Consider the following 20,697-nt stretch of genomic DNA (forward strand, 5'->3'; position numbering starts at 1 on the left):
TTGTGGTGATGGATATTTTTATCTGAGACAAAGCTAGAGATAATTATAGCAAAAGAATCAGTGAAATAATTCCATCAATTTTATATGCAGTGAGGAGGTTACAATTAATTAGAGCAGTGTATTATTAGACCAATACATAAAATTTGTGTAAGATTTGGGGGAACGTGACAGCTGCCATAGCATTAAACTTTGAGGATTTCTCCAGCCTCCGTTGAAAAGTAGGAACTAGAGATGGAAGAGTGAAAGGGGATAATGGATGGATGGAGCAAAGAGTATGGAGATTCTTATCCATTTTTCTTTCCAACCCCTTGTAGATGTTGTAAATGGTCTACCTTTCTGTGACTAGTGTAGATTGCATACATGTAACGCTTGTCTTGAAATGTAACTATATAAATCAATAAGTGGGACTCCACAGTTCACTTTTTTTAACAACAAAATTATAGTATTGCCCAGTGTGGCATTTGTTTCCCTTTTAGATTGTGTTCAAGCACAAAGTAGGAAATGTCTGCCATGGAGCAGAGAGGGAACACATCCCAAGGATGCTGGGGAGAAAAGCAGACGCCAGAGGAATTCACTTATGTTGAAATGAAGTTGAGAATTAGAAAAGAAAGATTTAAAAAAATAGAAAAAAATAGTACTGATGTGGAAAGTGTTGGAACTGTTAGAAACCTGTTAACTACAAACCCATAATCATAAATGCTTGGATTTAAATATGATTCATATTTGGGGGCATTGTTGTCTATTATAGGAAAACTCTCTGAAGTCGTCGCTTATAAATTACTGTGTGTTTTTTTCTTAGCTTAACTTTAGGTTCATTTTCTGTTTGTTTTTGAACTTTAAGGAGCTTAACACTTGGGCTTTCCGGGGTATAATAAACCTTGTGGGGGGGAGGGTTAGGGGGGGCGTTATTTTGTTTATGGCCAGTCTGTTAACTCGGAGAGTAAATATGCTTTTACTTGTCTTCTAGTTTAAATAAACACGTATTTTACCCCTTATTTATAAGCTATATTATAAATTTATCACAGCTTAACAAGTCAACATATATCAGGAGGACTGGTAACATTCATATGTATGTTCCTAGCGCGCAGCAAAACTGAGGTAATGCAACTTGACGTAGTCCCTGATGAAACGTTGTTGGGAGGGTAGATAGTTACGGAGAGTAGATAGTTACGGAGGATGTCTTTCCTGGGCAGCCGTTACTGCACTTTGAACCACTAATTAAGCTGTGGTAACATGATGGCAACCTAGAATGGGTTCTGCTTGATGAGGATGTGAGAAGACTTTAAGCCAGTTATAGTATCTGACAGTGTTTGCTATCATAAAAGAGAAGTCAGCTGACCAACACTGTAACTCACGAGGCTATCATGCTGTTCCTGAAATCTTAAAAGTCGTGGTCAAGTCTCGAGGTTACAGCTGAGAAAAAGAATTGCAAGATGTGTAATGGGTCACTTAATTCTTAGACCTTCCCACTTCCGTAACAATTGAAACAACTAACTGGAATGTGCTCTCTGACTTGGCTGTGGGGCTTTGGTGCCTCATTCTAACCTTTCCAGTCTCTCTAACCTCTTCCACGTACCTGGATGTCTTTCCCCTATCCAGTTGCATGGCATAGTCATCTTTCATGGGTCATCAGCACCCTTCGTGTTCAAAAAAGATGATGAATCAAAGATTGGTATAAAAGGTTTATATATATGCTTTTCAACACATGGAGACTTCCTCAGGAATGACAGTTTCTGTTCTCAAGTTGTATTGCGTGGAACAATTTGCTAGAAGCATGTAGCTTGCCATTGTTGACTGGCAGCAGAACATGAACGTAGGTCTGTCGTAAGGAGATGGATTAAGGTTGCGTTCTTGCACCCTATTATAGATTAAGTGTCTTGGAAGCATAAGGGCTTTTTTGAGCAATTATTGTAGTAGCATTTCTTGCAAACTTGAAATTAAAATGCCCAAGATGTGCCGCTTCTGAATAGAGCGGCTGCTTTTAATGGAATTGTGGACAAAATTGTTAGTTTTTTTTAATCTAGCTATCTTTAATTGTTGCAAAAATCCCTAAAGAGCCTATGCTAACTTTCCAGGAAGGAAGTCTCTACAGAAAAACTCTTTGGGGCTTCTGTGATATGACGTGACTCAGTGTAACTTGGTATCTGATCCTTCTGTTTTTCCATGTCTGATGGACTCGCGTTTCCTCTTCATTATCCTTAGGTGCTACCAGTAGGTTCTGAACTTCCAGCTGGCACTCCGTCCAGTGAGCCGCTGCCACCTTTTCCAGGACCTTCACTAACTCAGGTGCTACACAACTCAGCAGATCTTATCTGCTTCTTTTCCTTTTCCTTTCAAAGAGCATGTTTCAATTAAACTCTCCATTGCATGTTATTAATGTCTTTGTTTTTCTTTTCTTTTGACTGAATAACCCCTTGTGTTAATTGTAGCAGTGGCCAAAGTGGCTTCAGAACTGGAGATATAGCTTTCCCTTTGGGTCACTGTAGCCGGTATTTAATGTTTTAACTTGAACTTGAGAGCTTTTTTTAAAAACATAATACAGGTGAGTGTGTGTGTAAAACTTGGACCTGTTTTCTTCCTGCAATGAAAGGATATAATAGCTCCTTAGGAAGGCAGTGTATCCTGCAATTAAATGTTCATAAAAGCACAAGATTGCTGGCTCTGAAAATTCTTTTTTTTTTTTTCCCCCACAGTTACTAGACTTCTAGTCCTTCAGCATTTGCAAAAGTTCTTTGAAGATCCTGGTTCAAAACAGGAATTGAATTATAGCAGTGGCTTAACCTTGCTCAATTTCTATTCCTGTGTGCGATAGTTAACAGGGTGTTTTATATGTAAATTGGAAAGGGGGGGGGCCAAAAAGATGAAGAAAACAAAGAAAAACAACTGTAAATGAGAACAACTGTGTTGGCTTTATGGATCTTTTAAGTGCTGTGCAATGAAATGTAACGTGGGAATACTACACTTTTTTCAGCTTTTCTTTGCGTATTAAATAATCAAACAAGAATCATGGGATCACGAGGTGGAGATCTGCTATTTCCAACAGAAAGGATCATTTGACAGATAAATAAGAGGAAGACTATTTACAGAACTATAGGCAAGCACACTTTGCACAGAAACATCATCCCAATTTTTATATTCAAACCTGTAAAGAAGATATGATTCAAGTGGGTATCTGCTGGTGCCTGCTTAAGGCTCAGAATAATTTTGTCTCAAGTCTATTGTTTCCTAAGTACATGTAACTTTTTAAAGTATTGACCTCTTCCACCTGTGATTCGGGTCTACAGTGAGTAGCTGCAGAATACATGTTCAAAAACAACACTTGAGTTGGAATCAGTCCCTTTAAAAAAAAGGAATTATTACCTTCTCTTAACTATAATTTTAAAGTAATCCCAATAAAACGGCTACAGTATGAAAATTTGTGCAGTGTTCATTAACAGTGTGACCTGATTTCTTTTTTTGTTTTCTTGACCTCCAAGAATTTTAACACGGATTGAGCTAACCTTGATAAAGTTCTGGTTCTTGACACCCTGGTAACGGTCTCCTAGCTTATCTCTTGAAATGGAGCTCCTGAATTCAAGTTTCACCTGTGGAAGTGCATTTAAAATGAACTTCAAAGGTCTCTCTAAGTTCTTTGCAAACTTCCTTTTTTGCTATTTACAATGGCTTTTCTGTGTGAAAGCATTTAAGTTGACTATCATACAAAGGAATAGTTCTAGAAAACTGTAAATAATTTCAATTGTGCTAAGACAACTTTGGTTACTGAGGTGTCATGGCTCACATTATGCTACAGCTAAAATTGTAAGAACTGAGCTACGTGTAATAGGGTATTATTCTTCCAAGATACCATTGGAATAAGTTTCCATTCCTCCCTTTCAAACATGATAAACAATGTTACCTGGTTCCAAAGACATAAGTAGAATTGAGCAGTGGGCAGTGTGAGCCGCTTTCTTGTGGTTTTATGTTGGCGATGATATTAATAGTCACTTTTTAAGCTTTCTAGTATTTTTTTTTCTTTTTTTACTTCTATTAGTTGCAGTAAGCAGAGGCTCTCTGTAGAAGCTCTGTATTTATTCAGCAGCTACTCTGATTTCTCTAGTAAATGTCATTAAAATAAATAAATATCACAAAATTTGCATAGTGTATGCCCTAGGGGTAAGAATAGAAACACTGTAGTGGACCTATACTACAATGTGCCGAAAGTTGACATCGTCCTGTGTGTTCCTGCTCTACCACCTTCTCGGTTGGGAAGCAAATACAAGTCAGTGATAATATGTCCAGCATGATTCAGAGCCCTTGCAGATGGCCTCCATGTTCAAAACTTTTTTAATGAACGCATGTTTGAACTTTGAGTGTGATAAGGATCAGCCTATCACTTGTGGAAAGTGTTATTTAATGTGAAAAGGCAGGAATTTGTGCTTTTTATGTAAGAAGATGAAGAATGTGAACGTATTGCTCTTTAAACTGTCACAGAAAGGAGAATGCTGCTGTGTTTGGTTTCATGTGGCTTCTTACTAGCAATTTGTGTAAGAGCTGTATGTACGCTCTTCTGTGGGTAATTGGGAACTGGGTATCTCCTGCCTCTGAACTGAGCAAGAAGCTGATTGTCCTGTGCTAGAGCTGTGAAATGGTAGTGTTAGCAAGCAACTTTTGTTTTTGTTTTTGTTTTTTTTTTAACTCCTCTCTCCAGCTGCTGGAGACAGAAGCCGCTTCATGCCTTTCAACCCGTTCTTTTTGCAGCAATATTCTGTTAAAGGGAAATTAAAAACAATTTAGTGGTTAATCTTGCCTGTGTTCTCACCACAGGCGGTTATAGCAAATGGATCTGGAAGGAGCTGGTTAAAACCAGTTACGTTAAGTTCACAGCACTTTTTTTAGTTATCTCTTGGAACCTGGTGTCAGAGTAATTTTTCTCTCAGAGCTCAAAGGTTTTGTAGCTGCTTACATGACTTGAGCACCATACCACTGCAGAAAACATCTTCCTGTTAATTATAGGTCCTCCTAGCAGGATTTGTGATACGGGAGAGACACTAATATAGACCCTTCTCCCCTGCTAACAGCTTACCTGCTTTTACCTATCATTTGAACTTGGAGGCCGTGATCTGGGAGCGTGAGACAAAATGGGAGGAGACCAACTGGATCAAATCTGGTCCACTGTTAAGAGCGTTTGCCCCTATCACAGAAATGCTATCTGGAAAATTATTGGTTTGTCTTAAAATAGCTAAGCTTGCTGTCATTATTGTTTCTGTCAGCAGCTCATGGCACAAACTTTTTTCTTTGCTTAGTGACCTACCCCTAATTTGCAGACAAAACGCGGGCTATCTCAAGACCAGTTTAGGTCAGACTGTTCCTCGGTCTTAAATAGTTGTGCTCTGTTTATTTCTTCATTTGTCTTTAAAGCATATTCAAATTGATTCCCTCCCCCAGCTTCATTTTTGCTGCCCTTGTCCATAAGAGAATCTTTATACCCTGATCATTCTGGTATCTCAGCTCCTTCATTTGTTTATTTAGATGAAATCTCTTTTTGTGAGCATTAGTGATGAAAACTTGTACAGTATTCCAGATGAAATGGAGATTTTGATTTGTGAACAGAGTCCTGCAGGAGTCTGTATCTTTTTTTTTTTTTTTTTTAAGTTAGGAGGATGGAATTGGTATGAGGGTGTTTTTTGTTCTTGGGGTTTTTGTTTTAGTTTTTTCTGTTTGTTTGTTCGGAAATCCACAGTTCAGGAGGAACGTGATCCTGGCGAACCTGTTGAAACCTTTTTTGCTATTGAGTGCCTCTAACTTCCGCTTTCTTGAAAGTGGAAGGTAACGTTTTTATGTTGCCGTGCCCTCAGTTTCAGCCCGATCAAGTCCTGGCTTTTATATAAAAAAAAAAAAAAAGTCTTGGAAAGATTCGTGATGCTAAAGTCAGGATGAAAATTTCTACTGCATGAGGTCAGAATTCCAACTTAATGACATCTGCCAGCACTTGTTTTCTTTCATATGTATCTTATGGTTGTGGCCCTAATTCACAGTCTTGAGTGAATCCAGGCTTTTCTTGTATTTAAGATAATTTTAAATATCTCTCTCCTCACACCCTTCCCTGTCTCTTCCCCTCCCCCTAGTAGTTTGGCCCAACTTGAGTCTTTTTGAATGACAACTCAAGCAGCTGAAATCTAAGTAGCAGGTCTACCTGAGAGAGACTCTGCCCCTCCTCCCCTCTTCCTCTTAAGGTCAATCCATCCAGGTAGCATCTTTAAGGGAACTTCTGACTCAATTTTTTAAATTTCTGTATTATTCTCAGTCTGAAGAGGATATTTGCTGTTGAAATAATAATAAGTATTTGAAATCTTTTAAGAGCTTGCTTTTGTGATTTTTTTTTTTTTTTTTTTTTTTACTTTCTTCAAGAGTTTACATAATCCATCATATAAACTACCACCTCCTCCTTATGGATCAGAAACTGTAGAATTTGGAGGTTCATGGTGTGTTTACACAGTTCACCAGAGTGGGAAAACAACCAGCTAACTTAAGGAATAATAGAAATACTAGTTAATGTTTCTTTTCTGTTTTTAAAACGTGTTACTTAAATTGCTTCCAGTCTTGTTTTGCTATACATGTTAAATGTAACCATGTAGGAACTAAAGGTGATAGAAATATTGAAGCTGTACTGACTGCTTTAAATTTTAATATTAAATGTGGCTGCAGTTTCTGAAATGTAGTATGTGTATTTCTCTTGGGTTAGGACAGCTGTTTACTATTTCCTTTTTCATCAGTCCCAGCAGCCCTTGGAAGATCTGGATGCTAAGCTGAGAAGAACCCTTAGTCCAGAGACCGTTCCAGTGACGTCTGCTCCTGCCTGTGTAAGTTTGCAATGCTAGCAATTGGTAGTATTGAATAATTTCCGTGTTTTCTTGAGTTTGTGCTGTTAGGTCACTGTCTTTAATACCACTATGCCAGTCCTTAAATTATTTTAAAAAATTTCAGATCCACGCCGTAAACATCTCTTCCAAGTTAAGACTGACATACTATTCATTTAGTATTCTTTTTCCATAGTTCTTTTTCCATTTTTTCCTGTTATTCCATAGTTACCTCCCCTTCCAGTTTGATACAATTGTCCAGTGACTTAATCAGAAAAGCTATATTAAGACCTAATAGCAAAATCAGCCTCTAGGAATATAGAATCTATTGCAAACTACTTATTTTTCCTATAACTTGTCAGCATCGTATCTGGTTGCCTCAGTCCCACAGACTGAAAGGTCACTCTTGATTCTACATTTGCACAGTTGAGTCAAAGAGCAAAATACTGAACATTTCTATTTTAAAGAGTATCTTTTATTTTAAAGATTATAATAAAAGTTCTACAGAAAACAGGATAATGACTGACATTGTGATCTCCAAGTGACTACTTATGCGTTACTTCTGCAAAACGAAAAAGAGGAGGCTCTGCTGACAGTCTTAAGTTGTAGGATGTGCAAAATCTGTTTCTGATGTTGCTTGCTCTGGAGATTAAAAATTCTCTTGCATTATTCTTGTCATGGGTCATACCTTGGTCCTGGTGGAATTAAAAGATTCTATATTATGCAATGTGATAGATGCAGTTCGATCAAACTAATTTTCTTTCTTTCTTTCTTTCTTTTTTTTTTTTTTTTGTCTCCTCCCCCTTGAATTTATAGTCTGTGCCCTCAGTAGCATCCACAACGGTTACCGGGCTGGTGTCCACAGCAGCACAGTCTCCAAAAGATGGTAAAACAGCCTTTTATTATTTCAGATGGTTCCTCAACTTGGAGATATAACACCAAATTGAAAGGACTAGCAATGGAAGGATACGAGTGGTGTTTTTTTGTTGTTGTTTTTTGTTTTAATAAGTCAGAAAATGGCAATTAGGAAGTGTTTTTAATAACTAGACTGACGTTTTCCACCGTAGGCCAGGAGATGGGAACGATATGCACATGTTAGTAATTCATTTAAGATTTAAAGTTATCCAAAATGCTAAATTAAGACCTACAAAGAATCTCAAGTACGCTGCTAAGGTACAGCTTCAGGATGTGAAGGAACTGTTTTGCGTCTTGTGATGTATTCTTGGCAACAGGAGTAAGGCCTTTTATTTTGTGTCATTATGCTGTCTCCTATATGTAGGATTTCTCTTCCTAACCTGAGAGCATTTCCTTTCTATATAGATAGAGAAATGAAAATCAAACAATTAAAACGATTAAAAGCAGTAGAAAAAAGACTGTGTTCTGGCTTCTAAAGAGCAACTGAGGTTTGAGTGGATGAAACTTGACGCTTGAATGATCAATGACTTGCGAATCTAAATGAGTTCAACAGTTTAAAAGTTTACCAGTTCTGTGAAGTCCTAGAACGTGTTGGATGTTTAAAGCAAGTGTGGTTCTGGGGGTGCAGTTTGAGACTTCCCAGTCAGTATTCCACTGCTTATTTAAATTTTGAAAATCTTTTTTTTTGCAGAGACTGTCAATGTAGTACTAAAATTATTTCTAAACTAGTTAGTAAACAATATTTGAGAACTTGCACATGCCTCTGAAGTTCAACGGCAAACCTTCAAAAGTGAATAAAACCAATAGGAAAATAGTATAGTTCTGTTTGGGCAAGTTGATAGTAAACTGTACCGTATAACTCATTCTCTTGTGAGAAAATGAGGGATTTTTTTGCCTGCTGAAGTTTAGATGGTAAAAGTAAGTGAACGAGGAGGTTGCTTAATAAGCATAGCAAGTTGTCCAATACGACTGGTTTAAAAATAGAATGCTGTTTCTCAGCTTTGCAACCTTATACCAGCAGTGCATATAGCAATTACATTTGGAGCTGACATCCAAGAATCCAGCTCTGAAGGCTTCAGATAGGCTGCTTTGAAAAATGTGGTTTATAGCATTTCTCTAACTTACCACTTTTCTGTTAATACATTACCTTTGGCATTAGTGAAATTCAGCTAACCACGGTGGGTACTTACTTAAAATAAAAAATGAAGAAAAACCCTATTACCAGTGCCGCCTTGCATAAATTGTGACTCTGATTCTTTGGCTACTGTACTTGCAGGAAAACTTTATAGAAAAATGTTTCATTTTAAAACTGCAGTTTTGTATTCTATATGGTAAAGTTGAGAAGTGAGATCAGGTTCAATGAATCCAAAGGCCTACTAAGAGTTAACTGATAAGTTTGAGCCAGAAAAAAAGAAACGGTTGGAGTTAAAATAATATGTTTGTAATTTTCTTTTCCATCCCATTCTCCTCTTTCATAGCTTCAGCATCATGTGGTGGAGAGAGCAGTGCTATGGCTACCACAGCAGGAGCTGGTGTTCTTAAGATGGGACGGTTTCAGGTAGGAGATGTTAAACTGAGCTGGTCATTGATCCAGAATTCTTGCTGAGCAGTTACTATCTATTGGCAGCTCAGTTTGCCTCTTGGTAGACTTTTCTATTGAGAGGATATCCATATTGAGGTTGTGAATGCAGTGTTTTTTGTTCAAACACTGTTCTCTTTCAGGGCAGAGGTTGCACTAGATTATACAGGTCTAGTTTGTGAAGACAGCACTTCATCACGTCAGCCTTAGCTATGTGACTGTTGGCCTTGGTCTTTAATGTTAACTACTTTTTGACTAGCTTAATGCTGGGACATTCACTTTATGTCTTGTCTGTGAAGGGAGCCTCCTCTGAATCTTCTATTTCTTGGAGTTAAGTCATCCAAATTATATAGAACTGTTGGTTTTGTGTGGCAGCATCTTACTTGGAGGGTGGAAGAAACTTTCCATGAGGCATTGCAAGGAAACTCGTTTTCTCCCCCTCTCAGATTCTCCTCTCTTTTGAGAGGAAAATCAGAGCACTATGTTAAGGAAGAGCTAAAAGTCTACTTATGTTTCCATCCTAGGTCTCAGTGGCAGTGGATGATGTGCTGAAAGAGAGTGACAAACCTGAAACTAAGCCAGTGCAATTTGAAACCACCTCCTCTGAATCTTCATCTCTTTCTGGCAGTAGTCCAGAGAGTACACTGGTAAAGCAGGCTGGCAGTCGGAAGAGTGAGGCTGTTGCTGACTCATCCTTCGATGTGGTAGATGGTATTCCTTGTCCAGTTCCTGTGGTGCAATTGCCAGTAGATGTTGGTCAGCCTACTAAGGTTGGGCGCTTCCAGGTGACAACAACAACGGATCAAGTGGGGCGTTTTTCAGTCTCCAAGACTCAGGATGAGATCACCTGTGCAGAGAAAGAGCCAATGACTCTTCCTCTCTCTGTGGACTTGGAACAAGTTGCTGCTTCGGCTGCAGCTCCTCAGAAAGAACTGGAGCCAAGGCAGTCCCCACACATGAACGGCCCGTCCTCAGAGCTGGAGGCTGCCTTTTTGAGTGGGATGGCTAAGGAGCTGGATGACGGCTCGGGGAGCCCGGACTCCCTCCAGCCCCTGGGGTCAAAGATCAGCCTCCCTGTTCAGAGCCTTAGTAACTCATTCAACTCTTCCTACATGAGCAGTGACAACGAGTCAGATATTGAAGATGAAGACTTGAAATTGGAACTCCGTCGGTTACGGGAGAAGTAAGATTTTTTTTTTTCTTTTTTCTTCTTTTTTTTTTTCCCACCCTCCTTCCCTTTTGAGGGTAAAATAGGAGGTCAAGTGTGCAGTATATGTAACAGATTATATGAATTTCTTTTCATTTCATCTGGACTGCACTTTTTATTTAAAAAAAGAAAGACTACTTTAGAAGAGTAAACTTTTGCTATATGTCAGGACCGATTGTCAATGTTTGCGTGGGAAGTAAGATTCTTTAGAGGTAAAAGTAGTACATAATTATTCTAGAAATGAACATGCGCACTTGCTATGCTTAATTTTTTAACCTGTAGTCTTGCTGCATGTGTTTATATGTAGACTGGTTGTCACGCTATGGATGAGATGAGACTATGCAGATTTATAGTTCTTGCATATCATTGAAATTTAGTAGCTAGTGGAAATATTGATGTCTTATTTTAAATGACACAGAACTCTGCATTTCTAACACGCGCTTCTGGCACTTCCAGTGGTTCTCCCTCTCCTCCTGAAGAATGTCTGTTGGCTTAGAAAAAAGCTTAGAAGTCAAGGAATGTGAGCCACTAATTTATTTACGTTAGAAATGAAACTGCCAGCTGCCATTAAAAAAGTTTTACATCTTGTGTATATAGCAGCTCTGAAAATTTGATACAATAGTAACATGGAAGTCTCCAAGGCCATACCTCTCAGAAAATGAGTAATTAGTTATTCCTGTAGTGTTTATGTTGAATGATCAGACCTTCTACAGTAGGTGTATGTCCTTTTTTGTACTTCTGTTTATCCTGGCTTTATGATTGCAACGTTGGGAACTTTGTATTGGAATTCTGGCCAGTGTTAGACCACAGTGGAAAATGACAAGTATTTTGTCATGTGCATTCAGTGGTTATTTGTGGTCAAGATGTATTTCGTCACATCTTGCATGTTAGTGGTGGGAGTTTGACTACAGAAGACGTAGTCGTGTTTGGGTGGGAAGGGGATTGTATGTATATACATATAATTGTTCATGAACAATATACATATACAATATATTGCATGTATATACATATAACGTTTTTAAAGTCATTTTCTTCTGTAACTTATTAGGCACCTTAAAGAGATCCAGGAGCTGCAGAGCCGACAGAAGCAGGAGATTGAGTCACTATACACAAAGTTGGGCAAGATCCCACCTGCAGTAATTATCCCCCCGGCTGCACCCCTTTCAGGAAGGAGGAGACGACCCACTAAAGGAAAAAGCAGCAAGTCCAGTCGTAGCAGCTCCCAGGGAAATAAGAGCCCTCAGCTATCAGGTAAGACTTTCTCCAAGTCTTTTGAGTGCCAGGATGACTTCTAATGTAGATAGTATGTTTTTGGTTCTGTCTCACGCTGAGAGATCTTTAAATGATCTTTAAAGAGAGACCTTTAAATTTAAACCTTTTAAATGGCTATTGCTAGTTTGTAGACTTGCTTGTGGCTTTTGCAATCTAACCGGAACGATCAGTGTATTATACTGTTTCATAAGAGTAGCTTTAAAGTTGTGGGTTTTATTTTGTAGAGACTAGTCACAGGGCTCTGATTAGGAGGACTGGGGAATATCCTTTCTGGGATGGAAAAATATAAATTTAAAGTACAAGGAAAAACTTTAGTTTTAGATAAACTTTTCTTGTTCCCTCCTGGATCTGATTTTGCAAAATGGAACTGGTCTCTTTACTCACATTCAGAGAGACTTTTTTTTTTCTCCTTCCTACTTTAGTAGGACTTGAGCATAGTGTTGCTAGTATCCTTACACTTCAGAAACTAAAATGTAGCTGATAGATATCTAAGTAGTGCATTTCTGTGGAGTAGTGTTTCTAGATACTTTCCGTATTGAACGAGAAAAAGTTTCAATAGTGAAGGATTCCATTGTTATTAAACTATTTTCATACTCACAGAAAAATAGTTCTATGACTCTTTGAATGACATGGATTTCAGATCCTTGCTATGTAGGTGTAAATGTCCCTCAAATCCTGTGGCACTGAGTAAACAATACTGGAGGGCCAGCATTGTGAGCAGAAGTACTTGTTACTGCTTACAGCATGTTTTTGGTAAATCCACATAATGTAGCAGGGTACATACATATCCAGTCACCCAGGGCGATAACTTCTGTTTTGTTATGGTACAGAGGAGCTACGTATGAACATATGGCAGTAAGCTGGGACACAGTTGCCTTGAAACTAAATTAAATCATATTAATACTATTTCTTTCAAACTGATACAGTGGTTCCCTCCCAGCTGTGATGTGTGCCCTCTCCCCCACACCCCTGATTGTCATGCTTGACTACGAGGATGAAGTCCTTCAGGTGGCTCTTTTTCCCCCAGCATTTTTTCCCTGTATCACTGGCATATGATAGCTCAAATGAGCATTTGAATTACTTGCTAGTGACTTCACTAGCAAGTGACTTCACTCCCCACTAAATGTTTGAGTCATAACTTTCCTCTGTTCTTTCTCCTGTCCACTGGGAACAAGGACAAAAACTTGGAAAATGGTTTGGGAAAGCTGCAACGCTAAACGTCTTTTGTCTTGATTCTTCCTGTAGGCAATTTGTCAGCTCAGAGTGCACCGTCAGTCTTGCCGCCACAGCAGACTCTTCATCCTCCTGGTAGTGGGCCAGAGACCGGACAGAACCATTTGTTACAGCCCCTCAAACCTTCACCTTCTAGCGAGAATCTTTACTCTGCCTTTACCAGTGATGGTGCCCTTTCGGTACCAAGCCTTTCTGCACCAGGCCAAGGTAAGACTTTAGATGGAATTGGTGTCAAGTCTTGCACCAGTGTTATGGTTGAGGAATGCTCAACCTGATGAAACTTGATTTTAATACATTTTTGGAAAGTAGAATGGGAATTTGATCTATGTTTGGAGACTAATAAGGGTTTTTTGTGACCAGATTTCTAGGTTCTTGCATAGGTGAAGTGAGCTGAAGTTTTCATTGAAGTGATGATTACATAGTACATCTCTGCCCCTTCTGCTCTGATGAAAACGCTAAGGAGAATACTGAAGAAGGCAGTATGATAGCAGCAGTATTCTCCTGACTTGGAAGGAAGGCGTTAGCAAAAACCTGAAAGGATGAAGAGACTTATGAGAATGGGAAGGCAAATGTCATGTGAGGCTTAAGGAAGGGCAGGAGGAGCTTTTGTTCCGTAGATAATTGAAATGATAGGAAATTTCAGAAGACACTGAAAGTCCTTTATATGTCAAAACTGCTTTGACTGTTTCTATCAGTGGAGATTTTTAGTAATCGGCGGTGAAAAAAAGACTCATGTTCTGCGATTGTGCATTCAAGAGTTATCGTGGAAGGAAGACTTAGTGTAGGAGGATGGAATGGTAGGAATAAACTGTTCATCTTACTCAAGTCATGGATGCTTGTAATTTGTTATTGTTAAATAATTTCTCAAAGACTCATCTCCGATTTATTTGGGAGGGGAGTTTTTTTCTGCCAGTCATTGAGGGGGTGAGAGGTTATGATTCCTTTACTTCTAGGAACTTAGTTGTTCCGGTTTTTAACCTTTAATATCATTTTGAAAAGCTTTCCTGCAGGCTGATTGAATGCATCCATTTTAACAAGTGGTTTTGCTAGAACTGGAGAAGTACAAACAGAAAATGGAAAAAGACTTTTGGGAGGAATTTTCTAAAGAGTTTTTTTTAATGACCTATTTCAAGTACACTGGAGCTTCTTGTGCCTCCCTATACTTAAAGTTCACAGTACCTTTTCTAATTGGATACTTTTGCCAGAATCTGGCTTTCCTATGGATTGCAACCTTATAGTTGGGTTATATACTGGAGATCAACACAGCAACTTGGCCTAATGCTGGAGGTGTTGGAGGGAGTATCTTCACTCCGTATATTGTGTCTACATACTCCTTGGTCCACTCTTTGAGGCTTGTTCTTGTGTGCCGTGTTAATGCATTTCACCCCTCCAACCTCGAGTTGCTAACATCTTGTAGTGGTGTTCTGTCTCTTCTCCTCTCCTTTCTCTGTTCTTCCCGTTTTTGTTTTCTCACAGGCTGTGCGAAGTTTAACTGTGCATCTGAGAGAGTGACTTTCAAGCCTGGTGGCAGGAGGACCCGATTTCTGAGTACGCCCTGCTTGGCTCTTTGTGTGTAACACCTTTACTCCTTCCTTGTCTGTTTTTTTTGTTTTGTCTTTTTGTTTGTTTGTTTTTTTTCTGCTGCTTGGATCTGACCGTTTCATGCAGCCCATTCTCATCTGCCACTTTGTATTCCCTCCCATCCCATGACTCGGCTGAGCTGCTCTTGGCACACCTTTAGAAGTTTGGGTTCTCGTCTTAGATATTCTCTGTTAATAAACTTATAGTAACAAGCACTAACTTCAGTAAGCTTTTGGTGGAAACCTATCTGGATAGTTCAGTGAAATGGCAGAAACTGAGGAGAGGTTGCAAGATGTCAGTACATGGGCCTTTACTTTTGGCCTGCCTAGAAATTATACTTCAGCGTCATCTTACTGAACATTACACTTGAAAGGGAGGTGTTTTTCTAGTGAAACAATGAGGGAGGTTTGCATTTCCCAAATCATTCTTTCATTGGGGCAGTATTGTTGTAACTGATAGGGGAAAGGCTTACTTCTTCCAGCAGTAAACCTACTGTGCAAGCTGGATGTATTATTGCACACTGTCAGCACTAGCGCTGACTACAGTGCAGAGCATTGATGCCATCTGTAGGCAGTTAAAACTGACTTAATAATTAGGATAGTTAAAGATCAAAGTGCTGAGAGGTTTAAACATATCTATAAAGTATTTTCAGGAAAACTCAAAAGATCCTTAGCTACTAATGGGCCCAGATTTAGAAATCCTTACTGTGAGTAGGAGACAGACTAAATATGCCGCAAATAGCAGTGAAGATGGGAAATTAGATGTCTTCAGACATCCTGTCAACCCATACAAGTCACCTTTCAGATGTCTTTAAAATCCTTTCACTCGTACTTATATTAGGCCACATTAAAAAGAGATCCTCAAACTTCTGATGTGATTGTCTGAAGTACTGATACGCTTGAGCTAATGTGATGCTTCTTATTGGGAGTGGCTGCCACATCTCCCATGCTGCTTCTGCAGGCTGGACCCTTTGAATGCTCTGACATTTGTTTCTCACCCTCTGGAGTGACTTGGTATGAGAAAGCTGTAGGTGCTGTAAAGAGGCCTTCGATTGCTGCACTACCTGCCAGTCCTACACATCTGTAGCATCTGCCTTGCTACAGTGAGCAGCAGCTCAGCTGAGCCAGATGCGTGTGTGCAGCAACTTGACCTGCTCTTCTGCAGAGACAGCTGCAATGCAACCAACTCCATCCTGCAGGAGGGAGGAAAGGAGGGAGACAAGGGAGGGGAAAACTGGCAGTTGGATTTTGCAGTGATACCTCGGTCTGACTTCACTGGATTTGGGGATTTAAGTGCTAATGGTATGTGATACTTCTCTGGACCTTCAAATCAAGTAGCCTTAACTGGTTTTGGTTGGAAGATTAATGTGCACTAATTGCCATTTGCAATTCAAAGATTTATGGCTTCTTTCTTGGAAGAAGTTCAATTCTTACCAAAGCTAACTTTTTAAAATTATCTTTGGTCTGGCCTATCCTTTTTTGGGGTGGGAGTGTAAAGAACAGGCATTCCATTTCTGGAATTGGCAATGAGCTGAATGCATGAGAGAGTATCATGCACTTATAAGGCCGTGGCTTGCTGCAAATTGTACATCATCTGGTTATAAAAGGAATCCTTTGGCATGTATCTCTCTTGCTCATGGGACTGGTGATAAGTGAAGCGGATTCCTTTTGAAAAGTTTGTTGTAGCTGTCCTGTAAAAGCAGGTAATACTTGTAAAGGCATGGCACAGCTTGGCCTGGCTCTCAGCTTGTCACAGGTTGCTTGCTTCCTGGAGTCTTGTCCTCGAGATGCTATCGCAGGCTATTGCGGAGAGCGACAACTGGAAAAGATGCTAGTTTAGAATCAGCAGCATTGAGGAAACGGTGCAGTAACTGATGCTTTTAACTGTGCAGCCGGAGAAACAGAGTGGTACAGCTTGGCAGGGAAAGTCTGAATGGTTCCTCTGATCTGAGAAAACTTGGGAAAATGGGGGAACAAACTATGAAAGCACTTGACCTATCAAATTCTCCTCATTTTGTGAAGTAATCATATTTTTATAACTGTTAAAATGCTTTCCACTTCCTGACAGAAGTGGAAGAATTGCTTGCTTTTTCCTTTTGTGGTATCAGCCAATTGTAACAGTAACGTTTCCTAACATCCTTCACTACAGTTTAGGAAATCTGAAGAACAAATGCAGGAGGCTGGGCTTTTTCTGAAAGTACAAGAGATTAAACTGCCAGACCGATCTTTTGGCTTTTTCCTAGAACATCCCGGTAGTGACTTGCAGGAGTGTTACTACAACACAAGCAGAGCCCTGCTGTGCCGAGTCCTCTGTTTCTCACCGAGCTGAGCTTTTCGTGCTGTTTGCTGATACTAAACATTTCTCACTGTTTCTCTTACCTTTTAACAAATTACTCTCTCTTTGTGCTTCAGGGAAGATGGTGAAAAAAGTCTGTCCTTGCAACCAGCTCTGTAGTAATTATCTTATTTCTGTTATCTCCGATTCCTGATTGTAAAGCTATTCATCAGCTTTTTCTGGTCACTGAAGCCTTACCTCCCTGACTCTGTCTCCAGCACAGCATCTGTCTGTCTCTGTTATGCCCTCTAATGTGTGCTCCTTTGTTAGCATATTTAATAGGCTGGCTATTACTTCTGCAGACAAGTGGAGGCAAGGAGCAGCTCACCTTCACTGTGGAGCCCTTTGCTCATTGCCAAGGGCAGTGAATTGAGCGTTAGGGTCAGTTGCTCGCTGTAACGTGCTAAAGTTGTACCTTTGAGCAGCTGCTTTGTTTACAGATCTGACTGGGTTTGCCAGCTCTGTTACAGACCCTATTGCAGAGACTCCTTCTACATCTAAAGAGAGTAAGAGTAAGCCGTCGGCAGATCTCGAAGGTGTCTCCCAAAGCAAGAAATGCTTAGAAATGCCTGTGTGTGTTTGTAATTTAAGATTGTTTTATAGATGTCTTTTGACTGTTGGCTTATGGGTGAAAAGTAAGAGGGCAGAATGAAAGTATTCTAGGCAGCAGGCTGAAGAGGGAGAAGCCTGTTTCATTTCAGATCCTTCATGTCCGAGCAGAACTGGGGACGGTTGCTGTGACTGAGCAGGAAAGTGGGGGGTTGTTTCCATTGAATGCTACAAGTTGAAGCACTTCCCTTTCACACTCTTCTGGATGGCAGCTTCTGCAGGTAGCGATTGCATCGGAGCTGAAATACAAAATTCCCGAGAAGTTGTCTAAACTGACGTTTTGTGGAAGCTCTAGTAATTTTATAGCTGACCTTTAACAGCATAGGCTGATCTGCCTTTGCCTGCCTGACTGTGACCTGAGATAGGAGCTCCCTAACAAAATAACTTCTCCAGACAAAAGTCTCATCGCCTCCCACCTTTCCCGCCTGCCCTAAACCCTGAACAAATCCAGCCCTTTTCAAAACTACTCAAAACCATTCCTAAATCATGTTTCACATCTTCAGATGAATGCACTCTGGTATACCTAGATTAATTCTCTCCCCTCTGTGGCCTGAGGAAGCTCTCCAGAGTAGGTCCAGGACCCCATGTTGTGAACCGTATGCTTACGATTAAAGTGGAAATGTGAAATATCAAAAGCAGATATTGGCCATCGTGAAGAGGATGAGAGAGTGTGTGTCAATCCCTGCATGAACCCTAACAGTGGAATGTGATTATTGCTGGTATTGACAACTCCTCTTGAGTACATCTGTTTGTTGCTTTTGCCTGTTTTGTCTTAATTTCACTTTTCATTCCATGGCTCTTATTTAATAAGTGTATTCTTAGCCCTTTCCATGTTTTGCATGCTTAAGGTTCTCGTTATTTCATTGTAGATTTTCCTTGCCACTCTTAAGAGTGTTCCTATCACTCTTCATCTGATCAGCTGCTGCACACCCTGGTCAGGGAACCTTTATTCTTTCCTTTTGCGTGTGCCATTGCATGGGGTCTGCCTGCCTGCGGTGACTGCTGCTCTGCTTGTGGCCACCCAGACGGGAGCCAATTTCATGCTTGAGTTGGAATTGGTGGGAGGGGGACGTATCCTTCCCTCTTCAGCACTACTAGAGGCAGTAACACTTTGCTTAATTGTCCTGCGTAGTAAGTATGTCACCTTCCTAATTCACTCCTTAATGTGAAACATTCCCACAGGGATTTGGAGCCAGTTCTTTCAGAGATACAGAGGTTGCAAGGACTGTGGCTGTTAGCCAAGGAAAGTGGTACAGATGAATTAGTTGTCAGGCAAGAGACGGTGATGACTCTTTGTCATTTGGCCTCTGCAATAGAGATGGTGATTTCACTGCTGGGATTTATGATGCTCCACTTCTAATCAATTTTCTTCACAAATGTCTGGCATACACTCAGGTTTTCCTGGATTTCCTATTTGCAGTCTTAAGAGCATGCGAATAGAAACGTTTGAGTAACCTTGAGAAACAAGTAGCTGAGGATGTGTGCTTGCAAGGAATGCTGGGTTTAGTGCTGCAGTGACAAGACGCTTATTTTGTTGTGTTTAATTGGTTTTGTACTGAACGGATTTGAAAAATCTAGATTCATTCTGCCGTTACCACGTCCTTCAAAAAAGACTTACAGGCCTAATGGTTAACCGTAATTTTAACATATATAAATGAGAATACTGCTAAGAATTTAGGAAGCTTACTTGGTAATGCACAGTCTCCTCTAGTACTGATACGATGTCTGCCTTTGAAAAGCTTACATTCGAGTGCGGTTGTTCGTTTACAAATGTTGAGGGGGACAGGTGAGGCTATGCAAAACAAAGCTTCCTGTAGATATTTTCTACAGGAGAATTTTCAGTGAGCTTTCTAACAGAAGTGAAGCCTAGTATTTATGTGAAGGCATTTTGTGTTCTTGCAATCAGCCCAGTGAATGGAAAAAAACCGTAAAGCATGTTCAAGGAACTACTCTCGTTTTTGCCTTCATGTAAGCTTTGTTAGTTGTTTGCGTCTGAAATGCTTGTTCTTCTGACGTAGGAAATCTGAACATAATGGCCAAAAAATGCTTTCAGAGGCAAAAAGCAAAATTTAATGCAGTGCAGACTTCCCCTGCTGATCCTGGCTGTTTGGTGGATGAAGACAGTCCCATCTGGTTATCCTCAAGAACATAAGTATGGCAGCTATTGGAAACAACAGTTGCTGTTTCTCACTGTGTTTCTTTGTGTAATCTGGGTGAATTATTTTCTTCATTCTATGAAGTGAAGATAACTTTCTACAGAGCAATTGGCTATGCTGATTGTAACGCTCCTTACTCAGCACCCAGCGTTGTCCTCAAAGGTGGAATCGATTTGTGCTGATAGTGGTTGCTGCTGATTAAAAGGTGTAGGATGAATGACATGACTGTACTGTCATTCGGTGTTGCAGAGGAAGGAGGAGATTAGATTTCAAAGACCTATGGGCTGCTACTATTCCCCTCTTAAGATGACTACTTGCAGCACTTTTTGAAAAGTAAACATTTCTGCAAAATACCATTAATCTAAAAAAATGACTGTAGGAATCCTTGTAATTCCCTGTTCAGTACGTTCTGGGATTGAAACGTAGGATTAATGTGCATGGCATTTTAACTGACTCTCTATTGTTGTGCCATTACCACAGTTATTAAGTTTGCTAGAGAAATGTGATTTTTAACCAGAGTTTTGATTCTTGTTTCTTGTATTTTTAGGGACCAGCAGCACTAACACGGTTGGGGCTACAGTGAACAGCCAAGCACCCCAGTCTCAGCCTCCTGCTATTGCCTCTAGCCGAAAAGGGACTTTCACAGATGACCTGCACAAGCTGGTAGATAACTGGGCCCGAGATGCCATGAACCTGTCTGGCAAGAAAGTTGGCAAAGGGCATAGCAACTATGAGGTAAGACTTAACCCATGAACACTTATGGCAAGACACTGTCAGTGTCATCCCTATCTGTTAGGGTACCAAATGCAGCTAGAGTAGTTTCCACGTAGCCTGGAAAACAGCTCTAGAAAGATGCTGGCTATATCTTTCATATATATGCTGGCGGGGTTATGTCACCGTCTGTGGAAGAGAATGGGATGACTAGAGAGGAAGTCCATGGTGTGTTCTTGTAAACATCCATTGGGCATGGCCTTT

The 20,697-nt window shown here is 40.0% G+C and overlaps 1 protein-coding gene across 11 annotated transcripts in view; it reads left to right on the forward strand.

Moving 5' to 3' along the window:
• Nucleotides 1-20,697, forward strand: part of WNK1 (WNK lysine deficient protein kinase 1) — a 111,248-nt gene that overhangs the window by 87,497 nt on the left and 3,054 nt on the right. For 3 of the 11 annotated variants that reach the window (XM_068947031.1, XM_068947066.1, XM_068947097.1), the window contains 10 exons: nt 2,203-2,286; nt 6,753-6,839; nt 7,653-7,722; nt 9,230-9,309; nt 9,855-10,513; nt 11,586-11,788; nt 13,055-13,249; nt 14,519-14,611; nt 17,035-17,076; nt 20,270-20,457. In XM_068947031.1, the coding sequence (XP_068803132.1) occupies nt 2,203-2,286; nt 6,753-6,839; nt 7,653-7,722; nt 9,230-9,309; nt 9,855-10,513; nt 11,586-11,788; nt 13,055-13,249; nt 14,519-14,611; nt 17,035-17,076; nt 20,270-20,457 (1,701 nt within the window). Of the gene's footprint in view, nt 1-2,202; nt 2,287-6,752; nt 6,840-7,652; nt 7,723-9,229; nt 9,310-9,854; nt 10,514-11,585; nt 11,789-13,054; nt 13,250-14,518; nt 14,612-17,034; nt 17,077-19,584; nt 19,719-20,269; nt 20,458-20,697 lie in introns of all 11 variants that reach the window. The other 8 variants (XM_068947060.1, XM_068947079.1, XM_068947063.1 and 5 more) reach the window with 6 other exon arrangements.

This window comes from Struthio camelus, chromosome 1 (assembly GCF_040807025.1).
Source record: "Struthio camelus isolate bStrCam1 chromosome 1, bStrCam1.hap1, whole genome shotgun sequence".
Taxonomy (NCBI): Eukaryota; Metazoa; Chordata; class Aves; order Struthioniformes; family Struthionidae; genus Struthio; species Struthio camelus.